We start from the raw sequence: 22261 nt of genomic DNA on the forward strand, positions 1-22261 counted from the left end.
GGAGGAGGGGGCAGCTTTGGTCTGGGAGAAATCCTCGTCCTTATGGAATTTTTGTAGGCAAAAGCCCAGGACGGGCTGCAGGCAAGTTGACTCCGAATGGAGGCACTTTTCCCCAAGAAACCAAACTCAAGAGCCCACTTGGGAGGTGTCATTTTGTAGGACGCGCTTGGGCCTCCGATGGCAGCCAGGTTAGGAGGAGGGGGCAGCTTTGGTCTGGGAGAAATCCTTGTCCTTATGGAATTTTTGTAGGCAAAAGACCTGGACGGGCTGCAGGCAAGTTAGGCATGTTGGCTTTGAAAGGAGGCACTTTTCCCCAAGAAGCCAAACTCAAGAACCCACAATGCAGATGTCATTTTGTAGGGCGCGTTTGGGCCTCCGATGGCAGCCAGGTTTGGAGGAGGGGGCAGCTTTGGTCTGGGAGAAATCCTCGTCCTTATGGAATTTTTGTACTCAAAAGCCCAGGACGGCCCGCAGGCAAGTTGACTCCGAATGGAGGCACTTTTCCCCAAGAAGCCAAACTCAAGAGCCCACTTGGCAGGTGTCATTTTGTAGGGCGCGTTTGGGCCTCTGATGGCAGCCAGGTTTGGAGGAGGGGGCAGCTTTGATCTGGGAGAAATCCTCGTCCTTATGGAATTTTTGTAGGCAAAAGCCCTGCATGGGCCGCAGGCAAGTTGACTCCGAAAGGAGGCACTTTTCCCCAAGAAGCCAAACTCAAGAGCCCACTTGGCATATGTCATTTTGTAGGGCGCGTTTGGGCCTCCGATGGCAGCCAGGTTTGGAGGAGGGGGCAGCTTTGGTCTGGGAGAAATCCTCGTCCTTATGGAATTTTTGTAGGCAAAAGCCCAGGACGGGCTGCGGGCAAGTTGACTCCGAATGGAGGCACTTTTCCCCAAGAAGCCAAACTCAAGAACCCACAATGCAGATGTCATTTTGTAGGGCGCATTTGGGCCTCTGATGGCAGCCAGGTTTGGAGGAGGGGGTAGCTTTGGTCTGGGAGAAATCCTCGTCCTTATGGAATTTTTGTAGGCAAAAGCCCTGGACGGGCTGCAGGCAAGTTAGGCATGTTGACTCCGAATGGAGGCACTTTTCCCCAAGAAGCCAAACTCAAGAACCCACTTGGCAGGTGTCATTTTGTAGGGGGCGTTTGGGCCTCTGATGGCAGCCAGGTTAGGAGGAGGGGGCAGCTTTGGTCTGGGAGAAATCCTCGTCCTTATGGAATTTTTGTAGGCAAAAGCCCTGCATGGGCCGCAGGCAAGTTGACTCCGAAAGGAGGCACATTTCCCCAAGAAGCCAAACTCAAGAGCCCACTTGGCATATGTCATTTTGTAGGGCGCGTTTGGGCCTCCGATGGCAGCCAGGTTTGGAGGAGGGGGCAGCTTTGGTCTGGGAGAAATCCTCGTCCTTATGGAATTTTTGTAGGCAAAAGCCCAGGACGGGCTGCAGGCAAGTTGACTCCGAATGGAGGCACTTTTCCCCAAGAAGCCAAACTCAAGAGCTCACGTGGCAGATGTCATTTTGTAGGGCGCGTTTGGGCCTCTGATGGCAGCCAGGTTAGGAGGAGGGGGCAGCTTTGGTCTGGGAGAAATCCTCGTCCTGATGGAATTTTTGTAGGCAAAAGCCCTGTACGGGCTGCAGGCAAGTTAGGCATGTTGGCTTTGAAAGGAGGCACTTTTCCCCAAGAAGCCAAACTCAAGAACCCACAATGCAGATGTCATTTTGTAGGGCGCGTTTGGGCCTCCGATGGCAGCCAGGTTTGGAGGAGGGGGCAGCTTTGGTCTGGGAGAAATCCTCGTCCTTATGGAATTTTTGTAGGCAAAAGCCCAGGACGGGCCGCAGGCAAGTTGACTCCGAATGGAGGCACTTTTCCCCAAGAAGCCAAACTCAAGAGCCCACTTGGCAGGTGTCATTTTGTAGGGCGCGTTTGGGCCTCTGATGGCAGCCAGGTTTGGAGGAGGGGGCAGCTTTGGTCTGGGAGAAATCCTCGTCCTTATGGAATTTTTGTAGGCAAAAGCCCTGCATGGGCCGCAGGCAAGTTGACTCCGAAAGGAGGCACTTTTACCCAAGAAGCCAAACTCAAGAGCCCACTTGGCAGGTGTCATTTTGTAGGGCGCGTTTGGGCCTCCGATGGCAGCCAGGTTTGGAGGAGGGGGCAGCTTTGGTCTGGGAGAAATCCTCGTCCTTATGGAATTTTTGTAGGCAAAAGCCCAGGACGGGCTGCAGGCAAGTTGACTCCGAATGGAGGCACTTTTCCCCAAGAAGCCAAACTCAAGAGCCCACTTGGCAGATGTCATTTTGTAGGGCGCGTTTGGGCCTCTGATGGCAGCCAGGTTAGGAGGAGGGGGCAGCTTTGGTCTGGGAGAAATCCTCGTCCTTATGGAATTTTTGTAGGCAAAAGCCCTGGACGGGCTGCAGGCAAGTTAGGCATGTTGGCTTTGAAAGGAGGCACTTTTCCCCAAGAAGCCAAACTCAAGAGCCCACTTGGCATATGTCATTTTGTAGGGCGCGTTTGGGCCTCTGATGGCAGCCAGGTTAGGAGGAGGGGGCAGCTTTGGTCTGGGAGAAATCCTCGTCCTTATGGAATTTTTGTAGGCAAAAGCCCTGGACGGGCTGCAGGCAAGTTAGGCATGTTGGCTTTGAAAGGAGGCACTTTTCCCCAAGAAGCCAAACTCAAGAGCCCACTTGGCAGGTGTCATTTTGTAGGGCGCGTTTGGGCCTCCGATGGCAGCCAGGTTTGGAGGAGGGGGCAGCTTTGGTCTGGGAGAAATCCTCGTCCTTCTGGAATTTTTGGGGGCAAAAGCCCAGGACGGGCCGCAGGCAAGTTAGGCAAGTTGGATTTGAAAGGAGGCACTTTTCCCCAAGAAGCCAAACTCAAGAACCCACAATGCAGATGTCATTTTGTAGGGCGCGTTTGGGCCTCCGATGGCAGCCAGGTTTGGAGGAGGGGGCAGCTTTGGTCTGGGAGAAATCCTCGTCCTTATGGAATTTTTGTAGCAAAAGCCTGGGACGGGACGCAGGCAAGTTGGCTTTGAAAGGAAGAACTTTCCCCAAGAAGCCAAACTCAAGAGCCCACTTGGCAGATGTCATTTTGTAGGGCGCGTTTGGGCCTCCGATGGCAGCCAGGTTTGGAGGAGGGGGCAGCTTTGGTCTGGGAGAAATCCTCGTCCTTATGGAATTTTTGGGGGCAAAAGCCCAGCACGGGGCGCAGGCAAGTTAGGCAAGTTGGCTTTGAAATGAGTCACTTTTCCCCAAGAAGCCAAACTCAAGAGCCCACTTGGCAGATGTCATTTTGTAGGGCGCGTTTGGGCCTCCGATGGCAGCCAGGTTTGGAGGAGGGGGCAGCTTTGGTCTGGGAGAAATCCTCGTCCTTCTGGAATTTTTGTAGCAAAAGCCCAGGACGGGACGCAGGGAAGTTAGGCAAGTTGGCTTTGAAAGGAGGCACTTTTCCCCAAGAAGCCAAACTCAAGAACCCACAATGCAGATGTCATTTTGTAGGGCGCGTTTGGGCCTCCGATGGCAGCCAGGTTTGGAGGAGGGGGCAGCTTTGGTCTGGGAGAAATCCTCGTCCTTATGGAATTTTTGTAGGCAAAAGCCCAGGACGGGCTGCAGGCAAGTTGACTCCGAATGGAGGCACTTTTCCCCAAGAAGCCAAACTCAAGAGCCCACTTGGCAGATGTCATTTTGTAGGGCGCGTTTGGGCCTCTGATGGCAGCCAGGTTAGGAGGAGGGGGCAGCTTTGGTCTGGGAGAAATCCTCGTCCTTATGGAATTTTTGTAGCAAAAGCCCTGGACGGGCTGCAGGCAAGTTAGGCATGTGGGCTTTGAAAGGAGGCACTTTTCCCCAAGAAGCCAAACTCTAGAACCCACAATGCAGATGTCATTTTGTAGGGCGCGTTTAGGCCTCCGATGGCAGCCAGGTTTGGAGGAGGGGGCAGCTTTGGTCTGGGAGAAATCCTCGTCCTTATGGAATTTTTGTAGGCAAAAGCCCAGGACGGGCCGCAGGCAAGTTGACTCCGAAAGGAGGCACTTTTACCCAAGAAGCCAAACTCAAGAGCCCACTTGGCAGGTGTCATTTTGTAGGGCGCGTTTGGGCCTCCGATGGCAGCCAGGTTTGGAGGAGGGGGCAGCTTTGGTCTGGGAGAAATCCTCGTCCTTATGGAATTTTTGTAGCAAAAGCCCAGGACGGGCCGCAGGCAAGTTAGGCAAGTTGGCTTTGAAAGGAGGCACTTTTACCCAAGAAGCCAAACTCAAGAACCCACAATGCAGATGTCATTTTGTAGGGCGCGTTAGGGCCTCCGATGGCAGCCAGGTTTGGAGGAGGGGGCAGCTTTGGTCTGGGAGAAATCCTCGTCCTTATGGAATTTTTGGGGGCAAAAGCCCAGTACGGGGCTGCAGGCAAGTTAGGCAAGTTGGCTTTGAAATGAGTCACTTTTCCCCAAGAAGCCAAACTCAAGAGCCCACTTGGCAGATGTCATTTTGTAGGGCGCGTTTGGGCCTCCGATGGCAGCCAGGTTTGGAGGAGGGGGCAGCTTTGGTCTGGGAGAAATCCTCGTCCTTATGGAATTTTTGTAGTCAAAAGCCCTGCACGGGGCGCAGGCAAGTTGACTCCGAAAGGAGGCACTTTTCCCCAAGAAGCCAAACTCAAGAGCCCACAATGCAGATGTCATTTTGTAGGGCGCGTTTGGGCCTCCGATGGCAGCCAGGTTTGGAGGAGGGGGTAGCTTTGGTCTCGGAGAAATCCTCGTTCTTATGGAATTTTTGTAGGCAAAAGACCTGGACAGGACGCAGGCAAGTTGGTTTTGAAAGGAGTCACTTTTCCCCAAGAAGCCAAACTCAAGAGCCCACTTGGCAGGTGTCATTTTGTAGGGCGCGTTTGGGCCTCCGATGGCAGCCAGGTTTGGAGGAGGGGGCAGCTTTGGTCTGGGAGAAATCCTCGTCCTTATGGAATTTTTGTAGGCAAAATCCCAGGACGGGTTGCAGGCAAGTTGACTCAGAATGGAGGCACTTTTCCCCAAGAAGCCAAACTCAAGAGCCCTCAATGCAGATGTCATTTTGTGGGCGCGTTTGGGCCTCCGATGGCAGCCAGGTTTGGAGGAGGGGGCAGCTTTGGTCTGGGAGAAATCCTCGTCCTTATGGAATTTTTGTAGCAAAAGCCCAGGACGGGCTGCAGGCAAGTTGGCTTTGAAAGGAGGCACTTTTCCCCAAGAAGCCAAACTCAAGAGCCCACTTGGCAGGTGTCATTTTGTGGGGCGCGTTTGGGCCTCCGATGGCAGCCAGGTTTGGAGGAGGGGGCAGCTTTGGTCTGGGAGAAATCCTCGTCCTTATCGAATTTTTGTAGGCAAAAGCCCAGGACGGGCTGCAGGCAAGTTGACTCCGAATGGAGGCACTTTTCCCCAAGAAGCCAAACTCAAGAGCCCACTTGGCAGATGTCATTTTGTAGGGCGCGTTTGGGCCTCCGATGGCAGCCAGGTTTGGAGGAGGGGGCAGCTTTGGTCTGGGAGAAATCCTCGTCCTTATGGAATTTTTGTAGCAAAAGCCCAGGACGGGACGCAGGCAAGTTGGTTTTGAACGGAGGCACTTTTCCCCAAGAAGCCAAACTCAAGAACCCACAATGCAGATGTCATTTTGTAGGGCGCGTTTGGGCCTCCGATGGCAGCCAGGTTTGGAGGAGGGGGCAGCTTTGGTCTGGGAGAAATCCTCGTCCTTATCGAATTTTTCTAGGCAAAACCCCAGGACAGGCCGCAGGCAAGTTAGGCATGTTGGCTTTGAAAGGAGGCACTTTTACCCAAGAAGCCAAACTCAAGAGCCCTCAATGCAGATGTCATTTTGTGGGGCGCGTTTGGGCCTCCGATGGCAGCCAGGTTTGGAGGAGGTGGCAGCATTGTTCTGGGAGAAATCCTCGTCCTTATGGAATTTTTGTAGGCAAAAGCCCAGGACGGGCCGCAGGGAAGTTGGCTTCGAAAGGAGGCACTTTTCCCCAAGAAGCCAAACTCAAGAGCCCACTTGGCAGATGTCATTTTGTGGGGCGCGTTTGGGCCTCCGATGGCAGCCAGGTTTGGAGGAGGGGGCAGCTGTGGTCTGGGAGAAATCCTCGTCCTTATGGAATTTTTGTACTCAAAAGCCCAGGACGGGCTGCAGGCAAGTTGACTCCGAATGGAGGCACTTTTCCCCAAGAAGCCAAACTCAAGAGCCCACTTGGAAGGTGTCATTTTGTGGGGCGCGTTTGGGCCTCCGATGGCAGCCAGGTTTGGAGGAGGGGGCAGCATTGTTCTGGGAGAAATCCTCGTCCTTATCGAATTTTTGTAGGCAAAACCCCAGGACAGGCCGCAGGCAAGTTAGGCAAGTTGGCTTTGAAAGGAGGCACTTTTCCCCAAGAAGCCAAACTCAAGAGCCCTCAATGCAGATGTCATTTTGTGGGGCGCGTTTGGGCCTCCGATGGCAGCCAGGTTTGGAGGAGGGGGCAGCTTTGGTCTGGGAGAAATCCTCGTCCTTATCGAATTTTTCTAGGCAAAACCCCAGGACGGGCTGCAGACAAGTTGACTCCGAATGGAGGCACTTTTCCCCAAGAAGCCAAACTCAAGAGCCCACTTGGCAGGTGTCATTTTGTAGGGCGCGTTTGGGCCTCCGATAGCAGCCAGGTTTGGCGGAGGGGGCAGCTTTGGTCTGGGAGAAATCCTCGTCCTTATGGAATTTTTGTACTCAAAAGCCCAGGACGGGCTGCAGGCAAGTTGACTCCGAATGGAGGCACTTTTCCCCAAGAAGCCAAACTCAAGAGCCCTCAATGCAGATGTCATTTTGTGGGGCGCGTTTGGGCCTCCGATGGCAGCCAGGTTTGGAGGAGGGGGCAGCTTTGGTCTGGGAGAAATCCTCGTCCTTATGGAATTTTTGTAGCAAAAGCCCAGGACGGGACGCAGGCAAGTTGGTTTTGAAAGGAAGCACTTTTCCCCAAGAATCCAAACTCACGAGCCCACTTGGCAGGTGGCATTTTGAAGGGCGCGTTTGGGCCTCCGATGGCAGCCAGGTTTGGAGGAGGGGGCAGCATTGTTCTGGGAGAAATCCTCGTCCTTATAGAATTTTTCTAGGCAAAACCCCAGGACAGGCCGCAGGCAAGTTAGGCAAGTTGGCTTTGAAAGGAGGCACTTTTCCCCAAGAATCCAAACTCAAGAACCCACAATGCAGATGTCATTTTGTGGGTCGCGTTTGGGCCTCCGATGGCAGCCAGGTTTGGAGGAGGGGGCAGCTTTGGTCTGGGAGAAATCTTCGTCCTCCTGGAATTTTTCTAGGCTAAAGCCCCGGAGGGGCCGCAGGGAAGGCCTGAATGGCTGCGAGTTCGTTTTCTTCTCCCTTGGCAATCAGAAAATATTTTTAATTAGACCACTAATATATTTTCTGAAACCTTTCCCCTTTCCTGCCCTTTGCTGGTACATCTTCTCTGTCTGCCTTTGAATTTACAGTTATTCCCTGATGTTTGACTTCTGTGCAGCTCCACGCTGGAAAAAAGTGGGAAAACTTAGGGGGAACAGAGGTGAGATTTTTAGCTCGATTTTTCTAAAATTTCTAATTATACCGAAGTTATTTCCAATTCCTCAGTGAACAGAGCACAAACTCAGAGCCATTCAGGGCTGGCAGTCACTGAGGGAAATCTGACTCTGTATTAATAAGTAACCTTTCCTGGGAGCAGCCATCACTCCAGTCCTCCAACATGGGCAAATTTTTGCAGTGAATGGACCCAAGTTCTAATGCTTAACCTAAATTTCTGTCAGCTTTTTTTAGAAAGATACTGAACAGTAAATCATATAAGAATTAATGATTGCACAAAAAATAACAGGCCCAGACCAAAGCAAAGCACCCCATCACTGCTCCATGCCAATTTTGGGGGAAATAGTCATATTGTTTATAAATCCTCTCCTTCCCTGCTACTCAGTCCTTCCCTGCCCATCCCCAGAAAGGATTTACTCACCTTTGGCTCCCCACAGCACCTCTCTCCCCAGCACAAATCCCACTTGGCACAGACACAGACGGAGCAGACCTAAGGCAATGGATCCAGCAGCAGCTGCGATTCCAAGCTCCCCGTTCCCCGCACAGCTCATCCATCCAAGCACTCCTGGCAATCTCACCTCAGCCCGGACTCTCTGTTCCTCAGAGGCAAACACGGCCTGATGGGGCACGGCTCTGGCACCCCATTTCCTCCGGCTGCTGCTGACCTGGAAAGCCACAGAGAAACGCAGTCTCCCGGAACCTCACGTCCCTGGATACCAGCAGAGCTGCAGTTTCACCCAGATCCCAGATTCCATAGACACTTCATCCCAACAGGGAGGAAAAGGGGAACCCTGCGCGGTCAGGACCGGGAGCCCTCCAGTGCAGATCCCTGGTGCTGAAGCCTCTTGGCTCTGGCTCCTCAAACACCACTGCTTTTGGCAAAGATGGGAGGAGTGGAACCATTTCTCCTGTCCTGAAAGAGAAGAGGAAAAGAAAATTAAGTCCCCTGCAGAAGTCAAAGGATCCCAGCTTTCACACTTCTGCTCTGATTGCTCACTATGGGGCTTGATCCAAGACAGGTGACACCAATTCAAATATAAAAGTGCCCTTTTCCAGCATTTTTTGTTCCTAACCATTTCAGACATTCAAATGATGTTCATTTTTCTTATTGCATTCTTTGCTCCATTTTACAAGAACCATTTTCATGCCAGACCCCACTTGTCAGTTACTCAATCCTTTACCACTGGACTTTGCACAAAGCAACATCTGGGGTGCTGCATCACAAGAAATACCAAAGAGAAACCCCTCCAAAACCTGACAGAGAAAGGTTTCAAGGCACTGCAGAACACAGACACAGCTGTTCAGGCCTTCTCAGGCCACACCAATCCTGTCCCATCCACCTGAGCTGTGCAGGTGAGCTGTTCAAAAGCTCCCCTTTCTCCCAGGCAATCACTGTCTGAGGCCACAGATGTCCCTCCTGGGCAGCACCTGGAAACAACGTGGGAAAGGCAAAATGAGAATGATCTCTGTCAGAAAATAAGGAATAATAATAATCAGAACTTCTGGACAAATTTAGTAACATCACTTTCATATGGTAAATACAGGCCATGCCCATCCTTCCAGCCCAGGTGAAAACAGGAAGGAGAACTACAGGAAAAGCAGAGTCCCTTCTTTGGATGTCTTTCCTAAAGACTCTCTGCACTGTATGCTCTGTGTGTTATTTAAATAAATGGATTGCTGCTAAAAAAAAAAAAAATCTCAGCCCATATTTTCTTAGCCACAGGCAGGACAAGGTGGGCTGCAGCTGCAGAGCCAGGGACATGCAGGACCTTGGCACGCCAGGGATAAGGGCAGGGGAAGCAGGGGAGGTGCGGGGGGGAGAGCTGCATAAGTGAAGGAACAGGCATTTTCTTGTTCACATTCATCAGTGCTGGGAACTTGGGAAACACGTGGTGCTGCGTGCATCCAGGACACAGTGCCCATGGTTTGGTTGTTTTCCCTCTGCTCATAAGCCCGGCCTTCAGCCCCTCTCCAGGGGAGCAGAGAATTCCTCCAGGCTAAGGGTGAGTCTGGTACCACACCCCAGGGATGGGTCCGATAAAGGAGGGGAGTTTTTTATGGGAACTGACCACGAAAATCAAACCAAACAAACACTGAAATGAACTGTATTGAGCTGCAACACCACTTAGAAGCCTGGCTGCCTTTGGAGAGCCAAATTCCTCCTTCAAACTGATAGCAGGAACCTGAGGGGGTGAGTTTTGTTTCACAGGAAAAAGGGCCACAGTTGGTATTCAGGGCCTGTGCCCGGGAGTGGGCTTCTGCCTGCTGAAATTCTGAATGGCACAAGATTTCTCCCAGTCCAAAGATGACTCATAAGACAGTAAGCATGATAGTAAGTAAAGACTTTATTGCTACCATGCTGGGACAGCCCAGCAGGCAGAGCCTCCTTGGATGGGGCAGGGGGGTTACAAGGGTCTGGGGGGCCCAGGAACACGGTCCTGGTGGGTGCCTGGGAAGGCATAGTTGGGAGAGGTTCAGCTGCGCTCCTCCAAGCTCAGACGGTCAAACAGGTACTCGCCAAAGCCGGCTGAGGCCCCCCCGGGTGCAGCAGCCCCACTGGTGAGGCGTCGCAGATTGGTGGCATGGTCCCCCAGCACCTTGATTACCTTCACTTGCTCATCCAGGTAGTGGGACTCCAAGAAGTCACAAAGCTGTGGGACAAAGGGAGATCAGGCAGGGCTGAAGGTCCGGGGGAGGTGAGGGACCCCCAGGAGCAGCTGGAGGTTCCACGGAGCCTGGGAGAAGGAGCCCCAGGGTGGCCCCAAGGCACAGGCGTGCAGAAAGGTAGGAACTGGGAGCGTGCTGGGGGGCTCAGAGCCTTGAGGGGGCAGGGGGTGAAAGCCAGAGCACCACTCACGTGGGGGTCCCCTTTCTCGGCAGCCAGGCCGTGCAGGTCCAGCAGCGCCTGGTTCACCGACTTCTCCAGCTGCAGCGCCGCTTCCACCGCCTCAAGTGCCGAGCCCCAGGTGTGCCGCTCCGGCTTCTGCGGGGCACCGATCGTCACCATGATGGGTTCAGGTACCCCAAGGCCAACCGCCCCCCACAAACACAGCCCCCCTTCCCCCACCACACACCTTGATGTCCTGCAGGAGAACACGGCCCCCGCGGCGCGTCTGGAAGCGCAGGAGCCCCTCGGCGTGTTCCCGCTCCTCCCGCGACTGCTCCAGGAAAAACTGCGCCAGCCGCGACAGGGCCACGTCGTCCCTCTCAAAGTAAAACCCCTGCGGAAGAGAGGGGGGGGAGGAGATATCGGGGAGCCACCCAGTACCCCGCTAACTCTTCGGATTCCGCCCTCCCGAGCGGCACCGCCCGCACCGGCACCGAGGCGGGATGGAAGTGGGTTTTGGGATGCAGGAGGGGGGGAAGAGTCCCTCAACCCCGGGGGCGCGGGTCCCGAGCCCCCCTACCATGGAGAGATAGACGTAGGAAGCGTGCAGCTCCATGTTGGCCATGCGGTTGACAGCGGCTTCGCAGTCGTTGTGGTAGTTCTGGCGGATCTGGGAGTCCATGGCGGGACGGATGAATTCGGGAGCGGCCAGATGGACAGATGGACGGCCGGGATGGACAAAGGGCCGAGAGCAGCCGGTTCCGTTCAAGCACTGTTGAAGCGAGAACGCAGCTGTGGCCGCTCGACCCGCGGCAGGGGCTCTTATAGCCCGGCCCCAGTGGGCGGGCTGAAGGGGCAACCCTCCCCCTTCTCTCCCCTCCGGAAAGACCCGGTCGGGCGCGGTGGCCTTGGCCCTTGTCCCCGTTTGTCACACGGTCCCACAGACTCAGCATGACTGGGCAGGATCTCGATGGGGGTCCGACCCTACGTTGTGTCCCCCCGGGCGCGGGAGGGACTGCTGGGGGAGAGCCCCAGGTCCCTGCTGGGTTGGGGGGCACAGGGAGGCGGACGGGGGTTGGGGAGGAGCTGGGGGTGTGTCCTGCCAGGTCCTGAGGTGCCGATTGCCCGTTAATCGGAGTTTAATAGGTTATAGGGTGCGGAAGGAGCTGACTTAGCGCCGGGACCATAAAAGAAGAACTTGGCCCCGGGGAAGCGCTGACTCTGCGTTTCCACCGCTCTGGGACTGGGGCGAACTGGGGGAGACTGGTTGTTGGAACTGGGAGACCCACAGCGCTTCCCTTCCCATCCCTTGGACTGCCCGCAGGTCCAGGGGGGCCCGGCTCGGCTGGAGCTGCGACGAAATTCCGGGGGAGCAGCGGCCGCAGACTCTAATGGGAATCACCCCCTAAAGCCACCCCCAGAGTCCCTTTGGCGCTAGCTCCAGAGGCTGAGCTGTGGGAAGGATACGGCCGGAGGAGGGTCCAGATGTGCAACTCCCGCCCCAACCTGGAGGGCTAGGGGTACAGACCCTCCCCACATTTCCCCCCTCAGCCAGGGTCCCCAAACCCCGAGATGCTGAACAAAAGAGAGGAGGGGACGCCTCCAGCCACGTGCTAAAAGCGAAAGTGAAAGCGGCGCTGCCCTGCCCACCCCCCCACCCGCATTTCTTGTGTCCCCCCTCTTTCCCCACGCACATCCCGAGATCCCCGAGGGCTCCCCGAGGTTTTTGGGGGAGGTACGTGGACAGGGGACATGAACGACACGTCCATGAAGCATCGCGTTTGTCTTCTATTTCCATCGAAATTCCCGAGATACAAAAACCAAGGTACAAAAAAAGAGAAGAAAAAAACACTATGGAGAGAAGCAATGGGGGGGAAGGCAGAGCCCACCCATTTTTTGGGGGAGGGCGGGCTCCCCGTGACGTCACCCCCGAGAGCACCATGGGGGTTGGGGAGAGGGGGTCATTTCCTTCCCCATCCCGGCCTCGGAAACACGGGGGACCTCCAAAACCGGGAGGTTGAGGGGGTGTAAACGGGGGCTGTGGCCCCCCCCACCCTGAGAGCCTCCGCCCCGGGAGGGGGGTATTGCACCTGGGGGGGCCCTTTTTGGGGGGTGGGGACCCCCAATAAATACTCACCCTACAGCCATGGCTGTAACCCTCCCCCCTACCCCCCCCACCTCATTTTGGGGGGGGGGGGGGGGGTCACAGAGACACCCCACCCACCCCCATATCGGAGGGTGGAACCGCAGGATCCCCCCCCACCCAAAGCACCACAAGTCCTGGGATCAAACCAACGCCAGGAAGGCCCAGCACCGGGACTGGGGGCACAGAAAGGGAAGGGGCAGTTGTCCCCACCCCATTCAGACCCAACCCGCCCCCAAATCCCAGCTGTGGCCTCAAGATACTTATGGGAAGAGCTGGAGGGAGCCTTGGGGAAGGAGGGGAGAGTCTTCCCCAGCTCGACCACCACCCCAAAATCCAGGTGAGCGAGTCCTGTTGGTTAAAACCCCCCCGGCCCTGGAAGGCACTGGGTGTCAGCACCATCCCTGCCGGCAGGGCCAGTCCGGGGAGGGGTCCCGGGGGTGTGGGCGGACAAAATGCGGCCCCCCCGAGAGTCTATGACATCTTCCAGATGGTCAGCGAGGCCGTGAGGACGCCAGCAGCGAAGATGGTGATGGTCTGCCAGGTGGGGGTCCCAAAGTGGGATAAGAGCCCTTCCTGGGTGGGGGGGGGAAAGACACAGGAGGGGGAATGTCACCACGTTGTGGGGGCTCCCAAACCTCCCCCCAGAATAACCAGATTCAGAGGAGTTGGGAAACAGGGGACGGAAGGGAGGATTTGGGGTAAAATGGGATGTTGGAAAAGGGAAACTCCTAAACAGTGGCTCAGCCCCCTGAGGAATGGCAGGATTTGGGATACAAGGGGGTGTTAAGGAGGGGTCAGGGGCTTGGGCCCCTGAGGAATGGGGGGTTTGGAGCCTCACCCATCCACCCTGGGCCTGGATCCAGGCCAGCACATGCTCCTGGAGATACTCCATGGTCCAGCGCAGGATGGTCTGGACCAGCTCCGGCACCTTGGTGCAGAGAGCCTGGAGGGAACAGGGAGGGCTCAGAAGGGGTTAAGGGGGACCGGGAAGGCCTCTGAAGAGCTCCACACCCACCTTCAGCACCAGTTTGCAGGCAAAGTAGAACAGGGCAACCACACGACCCCAGTTGAAGGTGCCATCAGCAAACATCTCCTTGGCCACACGGAAAAACAGCTTTTTGGGGGCATCACACCCCACCTGCTCGATCATCCTGGGGCAGGGGACGGTGGGGATGGTCAGGGCAGGCTTGGGGACACCACGGACACCCCCAAAAAGTGGCAGCTGCCCACCTCTGCAGCTCCATGTTGCTGTCGAGCTCATCGCCAATGCGCCGCAGGCACTCGCTGAGACGTTTGGTGTCAGGGCTGCTGGGCTGGGGCTCACCCAGTTCAGCCACGCTCAGGGCCACAGCCTGGGGGTCCCCACAGCGCTCCACGCGGTCCCGCACGAACCTGGGACCCCCAGCACTCTGAGTACCTGCCATGTCCTGCCTGGCTCTGTGTGACACCATCCCCGTGTCCCACCTGGAGCCCGAGTCCTTCCCACCTGGAGCCCAGGTCCCCCCGTGTCCCAGCTGGACCGCAAGTTCCAGGACCCTCTCGAGTCCCCCCTGATGTAACACCTGCACCCCACGGGCCCCCCTGCACCCTGTGTCCTCTAAGTTGTCCCACGTTCCCCCCGCACAGTGCCCCTCCCCGCAGCCTGTGTCCCCCCTCCGTCCCCCTGCACAATGCCAGGTCTCCCAAGTTCTTAATCCCTGGCCCGCACCCTTTATTCCCCGGCATCCTCTCATGTCACCCAAGTCCTCTCCCAGTCCCAAGTTGTCCCCGCACCCTGCGCCGTACCAGTCGCCCCTTGTCCCTTCTCAGCCCCGCCCGTCCCCCCCTCCCCCCCCCCCCTTACTCACGCCCGCAGCAAGATCGCCCCTGTCTGCATGATCTGGTCCGAGGAGGCCCCTGCGGAGAGCGGGACGCTTACTGGAGAGAAACGGCCTCCAACCGGCCTCCGCCGCCGCCCTTCCCGGCCCGTATAGGCCGCGCGCCCCCGCGGGTCCCGCCAACCCCCCCACTCACCACCGCCCCCCGGGGGCGGGGCGGGCTCGCCGGCACCGCCCCCGGCCCCAGCCCCGGCCCCGGGATCATCGCCGCCGCCGCCGCCGCCGCCGCCCCCGCCCCGCTGGGCCGAAGCCGCCGCCGCCATCGCGCCCGAACCACGTGGTTCCCTCCGGCGTCACGTGAGGGCGGCGGGGGGGCGGGCCGTTCAGGGATCACGTGCTTTGACAGGGTATGCGTCTAGGTGGGCGTGGTCCCGCGCCGGCTCCGCCCCCCGACCCGTCACTCATTTCTCGGTCACGCCCTCCCTGCCGGCTTCAGCCCCGCCCCCGCAGTCCCCGGGTCCCCGGGGGTCACACCGGGGGTCACACAGGGGTCACACAGGGGGTCGCCCCGCGGTCCCGGGGGTCACCGCCCCCACTGTCCGTGGGGGCCCCGGGACGACGCCCCCGCGGTGCTTCCGCCGCCTCCTTATGGGGCCCCGAGGAGGCGCCGGACGGGGCGGGAGGAGCGGCCGCAGGTGCGCGGGGGGAACCGGGGTCCGGGAGGCGGTTCAGGCTTGGGGTGCGCTCTGAGTCAGTGTGTGTGTGAGCCCCGCGCAGACATGAGCCCCAAAAGCTGCCTCGGCTGCACCAAGTGCTTCCTCTTTCTCCTCAACCTCTTCTTCTTCGTGAGTGGGGCTGGGGGGGCAGGATTTGGGGCACGGGGGCAGAGGGGGTAGGTAAAACTTGGGACGGCAGGGGGGAGACGCGGGACATACAGCTTGAGGGGACTTGGGGAGATGGGGGAACCTGGGGCTGAGGGGACACAGGGGGCCCTGGGGGTGCAACAATCTCCCAGTGTTTCTGGCCACTGGAGGCCCCCATTCCCTGACTTGGGCTCCCCCCGGTCCCCACAGTTCCTGGGCATCCTCCTTCTCGCCTTCAGCTTTTGGATCCTCTTCGACCGGCAGAGCTTCGCCGCCGTGCTGGGTAAGGGACCCCCACAGTATGGGGTACCCCAAGACGTGTGGCACCCCGGGCTGAGAGGCTCCCTGATCCTCCCCACCGTGTCTCCCAGGGTCACCACTGGTCAGCCTGAGAGTCTGGTCTTATGGCTTCTCTGGGGTCGGCATCATCACGATGCTCCTGGGATTCCTGGGGTGCCTGGGGGCCCTCAAGGAGGTCAAGGTCATGCTGGGCCTGGTGAGCTGGGGAGCTGAGGGGGTCAGGAGGGGTCACGGACCTGGGAGGGGGCTGGGATAGCTGTGCTGCAACTTCCTGGGGTAACCGCGGGGCCACGTGGTGCCACCACATCCTGTGCCTGGGGAACAGCAGCAGGGAGCGGGGAGACCCCTCTGAGCTGTCCCCAGTGCCGGGGAGGGGCTGGGGAGGAGGTCTGGCTGACCCCCACCTTCCGTGTTTATCCCAAAAGTATTTTGGGCTCCTTCTGCTGCTCTTCGCTGCCCAGATAGCGGTGTCCATCATTGTCTACACGCAGCGTGCCACTGTGAGTGCAGGGGTGAACCTGGGGCTGAGGGGGAGACCCCGGGGTCGGAGGGGACCCTGGGGTCATGGGGCAATGCTGTGCTGATCCCCCTCCCCAGCTGGCTACGAAGGTGGCCACCTACGCAGCGGAGCTGATCCGGGGGTACCCAGCCCAGGGACCACCTGGGGACCCCCACGAGAGCTGGGATGCTGTCCAGCAGCAGGTGAGACCTACCCCAAAAGAACCCCAGAGCTACTCCACGGCCACCACACTGACACCCCTGCCCCACCCACAGCTCAGCTGCTGTGGCTGGAAAAGGCCTCAGGACTGGGACTACCACGATGACACCACCACAGACTGGGACAGGAACAGGGCCATTGCTTGCTCCTGCCTCAGGGCACCCAACAGCACCCAAAAGAACCCATGGATGCTCCCTCACGGCCGCTGTCCCATGGCTGCCCCCGAGGACATCTTCCCTAGGGTGAGGCACGGGGGAATCAGGAGGTCCTGGAGCTCTGTGAGAGGCTCCAAAGTGACCCCCAGTTGTCACCCCAGGGCTGCAAGGAGAGCGTCCAGACCTGGCTGGCTGGAAACCTGGTCACCATCGTGGGGGTTTGCATAGGCATCGGCCTGGGAGAGGTAGGGGGGATGCCCTGGGGCTGGGGGGCTGAGCTGGGGGTCCTGGGGGTGGTCGGAGGGCTGTGGGACCATAGGTTGGGTGGGCTGGGCAGCAGCCCGGGGGCCCAGGGACAGTTCAGCGGATGGTCCGTGGGGAGCCAGGGGGGTTGGTGGTGATTCAGGGTGGCCAGAAGGGTCCATGAGGGGTGTTCAGAGTGGTCGGGAAGAGGGTCAGGGATCCGAGGAGGTCTGGGAAGGCTGATCCTGCTCTCCACTCCTAGCTCTCCCTACTGATGCTGTCGATGTTCCTGGTCCGGAACCTGGACTCCAACTACGAGAAGCTGCTGCGGGGACTCTGAGGGGGCCAGGGTGGTGTGGGGGGAAGCGCGGAGGGCTTTGTCCTTCAATAAAAGCCATTGGGAAGCAGCGGAATCGAGAAGGGACCGGGACAGCGCGGCCCGCGTGGAGCGGCGTGCGCCACGCCCCCTTCCCTGCCCCTTCGCGTGGCCACGCCCCCTCTCCGCTGGGCGGGAACGGCTCGCGCGAGGCCCCGCCCCTTTCCTCCGCCGTGAGGCGATTCTCGGCCCCCCCCCCCCCACCGGTTCCCCTTCAGTCCCACGACGGTTCCGGGACCCCTTAGAAACCCCCGAGCCCCGGCTGTGCCCCGGGACACCGGCGACACCGGAGCACCACCGAACACGATGGCTGCAGAGGGTCCCTGCGCCCCAGGCGCTGTCATCCCTCTGCCAGGTGGGGGGACCATGAGAGAGCGGGCGGGGGGATGAGGCGACGGGCCCCTCCATAACCCATGTACCCCCCCCTCAGCCCCTGACGAGAGCGGCTGCTCGGACGAGTTTGCCCTGGACTGCACTTTCGCTGCCTGCGACCCCGAGCGAACAGGTAGCCAATCCCCCTGGGGCCACGGTGGCCACAGCCAAACTGCCCCGGGATGGTGACCACCGTGCCTGACCCCTTGGTCCGCCCCAGGGCTGGTGCAGCCGCAGCGGGTGGTCGAGTACGTGGCAGCGATGACGGGGCACAGTGGGCACGATGGGCGGCTGCAGGCGCTGCGGCAGGCGCTGGATCCTGCGGCCACAGGGACGGCACTGGACCGGATTCGTTTCCGCACAGCTATGGGCGCCTGGATCGCAGCGTGCCGGCAGGACGGGTCAGTGCCGAGAGATGGGGCAGCGCCTGGGGCTGGCTGGACCGGTCAGTAGTGCTGACCCATGGCTCTGTCCATGCAGAGCCGAGCAGCAGGACGTGGCGACTGGTGACACTGGATCAGTGCTGGAGGGTGGGTGTTGGAACAGGAAAAGGGAGTCGGGGTGGCTCCTATGGGGACACAAGCGCAGCCCACTGTGTCCCATCCCACAGAGGATGACGGACACGCGCTCCCAGCAGCCGCCCAGCTCCAGGGTGACAACATAGACATCACCACCCAGTAAGTGCCCACTGTGGGGACACCCTGCCATTCCTGGCTGTGCTCCCAGGAGCACTCTGGGACCAGTGGGACTCCCCAGCAGTGCCGAGGCCGCAGGGCTGCGGAGCCGTGCCCGGCAACTGGCAGCCCAGAACACCAAACTGCAGCGGGATGCTGAGCAGGCTGAGGAGCTCAATGCCCACCTGGCCGAGGAGATTGCACAGCTCCAGGCGCAGCTGCGAAGGTGCTCCCGAGGGCTTCCCGGGCATGGGGGCTGGGTCAGCATCCTGGGAATGCTGAAACGCTGTTCGCTCTCGGCAGCAGCCGGCAGGCACTGGAGCAGGCCAGGGTGGCCATCGAGGAGCTGGACGAAATTAAGGCAGTCGTGAAGGGGCTGGAGGAGGAGAACACCGAGCTCCGGCGGCAGGCACGGCACACGGTGAGAGGCTAAACAGAGGTGCCACATGGTGTCACATTTGGTGTCACATGGTGTCCCCTCATGGCCATGCCCTCCCCAGGAGAAGGAGCAGCACAGCCTGTGTTTGCGGGCCGAGGGTCTGCAGGAGGAGGTGAGCCTGGTACTGGGGGCTACCCCAGTGGGGCAGTGCCATGGGGAACCCCAGCCCTGTTTCACCCCTGGCAGAACCAGCGGCTCCTTGCTGAGGGCCAGGGACTGCGGGAGCAGATCCAGGCGCAGGCAGCCCGGATGTCCAGCCTGGAGGTGAGCGGTGGTACAGTGGCCATGGTGGGTGGTGCTGGGGGCTGTGTCACCCAGTGACGAGGAGTCCCTGTCCCCATCCTTCTGCCCAGGCCCAGGTCTGCCGTGACACAGCCCTGCTCTCTGCCCGGGACACAGCCCTTGCCCAGGTGAGAGCTGCCCAGTGACACTGCCACCACCTCAGCTGTCACGAGGGCCACCCCCAGCCCTCTCCCACGGCCCCTCATGTCCAGGCCCTGTCCCACAGGCAGGGCAGCGGGCACAGGAGCTAACAGCAGCACTGGAGGATTATGAGCGGGTAGTGCAGGTATGGCACATCTGACCAGAGCGTGAGCCCAGACAGTGGCCACAGAGCCCCTGGCCACAGCAAAGGCCCATGGTGGCCACCCTCTACGTGTGGGTCAAGGCCAGAGAGTGACAACTCCTTTCTCCCTTCAGGAATTGCGTCTGGAGACGACACAGCTGCGGCAGCAGCTGGGCCGGCTGCGTGACGCCTGGGCCATGTATGGGGGAACACATGCATGGGGGACATCCTCAGGACACTCCAGAGTCCTCAGCTCAGCATCCTCACCCTCCTCTCCCTCTCTCAGGCGCCCATGGTGCCCACGCAGCCAGCTGACCATCCAGGCTACGGCAGTGACAAGCCAGGTAAGGATGGGGTCAGGGGAGACCCTGCAGGGTGCCCTCAGCCACTGACCCAGACTTTCTGCCCAGGGAACAGGGGACAAGGAGGAGGAGGAGGACACGGAGACAGCGCTGTTTGGAGGAGGAGGCCTGGCGGGGAGCAGTGAGGAGGTGGCAGAGGCAGTGGCCCCACAGGCGCCGTTGTCACCATGGACACCGCTGTCACCGTGGGCTCTGGCGCTGCTGGTGCTGCTGGCCTTGCTCTACCTCCTGCCCCGCCAGTGGCCCCAGCCCCAGCTACGCTACCAGAGCCCCCCACCCCTCTGAGACCCTCCCCAGTAAAGACCAGTTGGGCACTGCTGTGTCCACCCCACTTCATACCAGTTCTCCCAAATGCTCGTCCCTGTCCACCCAGTTCTTCCCAGAGCAGGATCAGGCGCAGAGTCAGAGTCAGGGTGTCAACATCAGCTTTATGGGCACTGCAGGGGGCCAGGCTGGGCCCCCTCGTCTCTCAGTGGCTTCGGGAGATCCCGGTGTAGTCCCCCAGGGACTTCCAGCAGGGAACTGAGGGGTCCCCATCTCTCACCAGTGGCTCAAGCCAGCCTGGACAGAGACAGAAGGTGAGAATGTGATGATCCAGGGGCCTCTCCTGGCCCCCCTCAGGACATTCCCAGTGATCTCAGTATCCAGGAGCCCTCCCAGTACCTGTGTCTATCCCCAGGTATCACTCAGCCACTCAGGTCCCATCGTGCTCCATTGTCAGGGGTCCCTGTGAGGGCTAGGGAGGGGCTGAGGGGAGTGACCCCCCAGTGCTCCCAGTGTCCTCAGTCCTCCCAGTGACCCCAAGACAGCCACCAGTGCTCCCAGTGACACCGAGACAGCCAGCACCCATATTGTTCCCAGTGCCCCTAACACACACAGCACCCCCCATGCCCCCACCACCCCTGGTGCCCCCAGTAATGCTGTCCCCTCCAGTGTCCCCAGTGCCCTTCAGTGTCCCCACCTGGCCACAGGGTCTCCTCCACAGCACCCAGGCCGCTGCTGCCAGGCCCAGGGCTCCCCCAACTCCCCCCAGCAGCACCAGCCCATGTCCAGCAGGGCTGGGGGGTCCCTGCCTGGCCCCCAAGGTCCCCTCGTGCCGCACTCCTGGGCTGGTCAGCGCCGGGCCTGGGGGGACACGGGGGTCAGCAGCTGCCCTGGGGGTGTTACAGAGGTCTTTTGAGGGTCCCGGGGGCATACCTGGGTGGCAGCGCAAGCGGGCACAGCCAGGGAAGTGAGGGGGTCTCCCTTGCAGCCCCCCCAGGTGCTGCGCCAGGGTCTCCAGTAGCTGCGACACATTCACCATCTCCAGCCGGACACAGCCCTGGGGATCCTGGGGGGATGTCACACGAGCCCCCCCAGGGGACCCCAGACACCTTCTGAACCAGCCTGGGAAACTCCGGAAATGCCCCAGAGCTCCCGCATCCCCCCCAAGACTCCCAAGAGTTACCCTGGACACCTCAGGGTACCCCCAGACCCCTGTGGAGTCCCCAGAGTCCCCACACTCACCTTGGCCCTCCCCAGGACCACCCTGTAACTGCCCACCCAGAGCCTACCACTCCCCCCTCCCCCTTCCAGGACCCCCAGCCCCCTCAGAGCCTCCCCAGGGACCCCCACCCACCTGGATGTGGCACTCGGCCACAAAGTGGAGCTGAGCTAGGAGCGTCCTGAGCAGAGGTGCCAAATCCTTCCCTGCCACCCCCAACATTTGCTGCAGAGCCAGCGCCCCAAAGTGAAGCCCCCAGAGATCAGAGCAACCACTGTCCTGGGGGTGCCGGGAGAATTCAGGATTTGGGGGGACACAGGTCAGGGGTCAGAGGTGTCAGGGTGTGAAGGAAGAGGGGGGGGTTTGGGGGGCACATGTGGGATTTGGGGGGTTCTCGCTCACCGGCTCCAGGTTGCTGGGCATTGCCACGGGGTAGTCAAGGAGCAGCCAAGGGGTCTGTGGGAGGAGTCAGGGGTTCCCCAAAAACAGCCCAGAGGGCTGAGAGGGGCGCTCAGGGGGTCCCCAATGACCCTTTAGTGTGAAGGGGTGCAGCCAGGGGGTTTTCGGAACACAGGATGGGGCCTTCCCTGAGGAATGAGGGGTTTTGGGGGGTGGGGGGTGCCAGGGGAATCCTTTGGGTCTAGGGGGATTCTGTGAGGTCCCATGAGGGTCCCGCAGGTCAGGGGGTGTACCAGGGTGCACGGGAGGGTGTCCTGCAGGCAGGGGTCTCACCAGGTTGTTCAGGTGGGTGCTGAAGGTGCTGCTGACGGGGTTAAAGCCGAAGGAGCAGCAGCTGCTGGGGATGGGCACGGCCAGGAGGAGCAGGAGCGGCACCTGGGGGGCACCGGGGGGCCTCTGGGCATCCCAAGGGGTTCTCACAGGGGTCCCAGAGGGGCGCAGGTCAAAATGCGAGGGGGGGCTGTCCCCACTTACCAAAGCAGAGCTGGAGGGAGGCAAGTCCATGGCGGTGCCGAGCTGGGGGGACACACGGGGACCCCCGCGACCCGCCCCGGGACCCCTCGGGCCGCGGCGGAGCCGCCGCCGAAAGCGAAAGTGGGACCGAGTCGGGAGGGGGCCCAGGAAACCCGAGGGGGCAGCGGGACGTCCCGAGCCTCCCCCTCCGTCCCTGCGGACTCCCGGCCGCCCCTTCCTCACCCCGGGCACTGCCTCCCGAAGCCCACGGGGGCTCCGCCGCTCGGGAGCCCCCGCCCGGCCCCGCAGAGCTCTGGGTGCGTCTGCCCCGAGCGAGGGAGAGGGGCCCGCGCGTCCGGGCACGTGCGGGGGCGGGGCACCCCCAAAATATCCCCCCCCACCACTCCAGCCCGAGATCCCCCGGGCCCTTCCCCACAAACAGAGACATGAAAGCGGCTGCGGCTCGGAGCGCTT

General features: G+C 59.9%; 4 protein-coding genes across 13 annotated transcripts; 2 read left to right on the forward strand and 2 right to left on the reverse strand.

The window, feature by feature from the left end:
• Positions 1-9860: 9860 nt before the first annotated feature.
• On the reverse strand, positions 9861-14604 carry LOC134056036 (ferritin heavy chain A-like). Of its 4 annotated transcripts, XM_062512529.1 has the most exons (9): positions 14522-14604; positions 14356-14404; positions 13739-13900; positions 13524-13659; positions 13347-13451; positions 10943-11134; positions 10610-10756; positions 10393-10518; positions 9861-10186 (listed from the first exon to the last, which is right to left on the reverse strand). In XM_062512529.1, exons 2-9 carry the CDS (start codon positions 14382-14384, stop codon positions 10010-10012), a joined length of 1074 nt encoding a protein of 357 aa, XP_062368513.1. In that variant the 5' UTR covers positions 14385-14404; positions 14522-14604; the 3' UTR covers positions 9861-10009. The 4 variants fall into 4 exon arrangements, with proteins under 4 accessions (XP_062368513.1, XP_062368511.1, XP_062368514.1 ...); XM_062512527.1 differs by lacking the exons at positions 14356-14404; positions 14522-14604 and having other exon boundaries at positions 13739-14113; XM_062512530.1 differs by lacking the exons at positions 13347-13451; positions 13524-13659; positions 13739-13900; positions 14356-14404; positions 14522-14604 and adding an exon at positions 12057-12532.
• A 362-nt stretch (positions 14605-14966) lies between these two features.
• Positions 14967-17001, forward strand: CD37 (CD37 molecule). 2 transcript variants are annotated; one of them, XM_062512533.1, is made up of 8 exons: positions 14967-15170; positions 15399-15471; positions 15560-15684; positions 15914-15988; positions 16086-16190; positions 16263-16448; positions 16523-16606; positions 16867-17001. In XM_062512533.1, exons 1-8 carry the CDS (start codon positions 15105-15107, stop codon positions 16942-16944), a joined length of 792 nt encoding a protein of 263 aa, XP_062368517.1. In that variant the 5' UTR covers positions 14967-15104; the 3' UTR covers positions 16945-17001. The 2 variants fall into 2 exon arrangements, with proteins under 2 accessions (XP_062368517.1, XP_062368516.1); XM_062512532.1 differs by having other exon boundaries at positions 16086-16448; positions 16511-16606; positions 16867-16985.
• A 349-nt stretch (positions 17002-17350) lies between these two features.
• Positions 17351-19693, forward strand: KASH5 (KASH domain containing 5). Of its 6 annotated transcripts, none has more exons than XM_062512526.1 (12): positions 17351-17485; positions 17573-17882; positions 17963-18029; positions 18109-18252; positions 18330-18447; positions 18527-18577; positions 18652-18729; positions 18819-18875; positions 18974-19033; positions 19165-19229; positions 19317-19374; positions 19441-19693. In XM_062512526.1, the coding sequence occupies exons 2-12, from the start codon at positions 17636-17638 to the stop codon at positions 19675-19677; spliced, it is 1182 nt and encodes a 393-aa protein (XP_062368510.1). In that variant the 5' UTR covers positions 17351-17485; positions 17573-17635; the 3' UTR covers positions 19678-19693. The 6 variants fall into 6 exon arrangements, with proteins under 6 accessions (XP_062368510.1, XP_062368509.1, XP_062368505.1 ...); XM_062512525.1 differs by having other exon boundaries at positions 17573-17753; positions 17833-17882; positions 19165-19374; XM_062512521.1 differs by having other exon boundaries at positions 19165-19374.
• Positions 19694-19822: 129 nt separating this feature from the next.
• On the reverse strand, positions 19823-22067 carry FLT3LG (fms related receptor tyrosine kinase 3 ligand). The gene is made up of 7 exons (XM_062512585.1): positions 21809-22067; positions 21608-21709; positions 21278-21331; positions 21011-21154; positions 20354-20722; positions 20056-20128; positions 19823-19953 (listed from the first exon to the last, which is right to left on the reverse strand). The coding sequence occupies exons 1-6, from the start codon at positions 21836-21838 to the stop codon at positions 20087-20089; spliced, it is 741 nt and encodes a 246-aa protein (XP_062368569.1). The 5' UTR covers positions 21839-22067; the 3' UTR covers positions 19823-19953; positions 20056-20086.
• Positions 22068-22261: the final 194 nt, after the last annotated feature.

The sequence above is a fragment of the Cinclus cinclus genome, chromosome 38 (genome assembly GCF_963662255.1).
Source record: "Cinclus cinclus chromosome 38, bCinCin1.1, whole genome shotgun sequence".
NCBI lineage: Eukaryota > Metazoa > Chordata > Aves > Passeriformes > Cinclidae > Cinclus > Cinclus cinclus.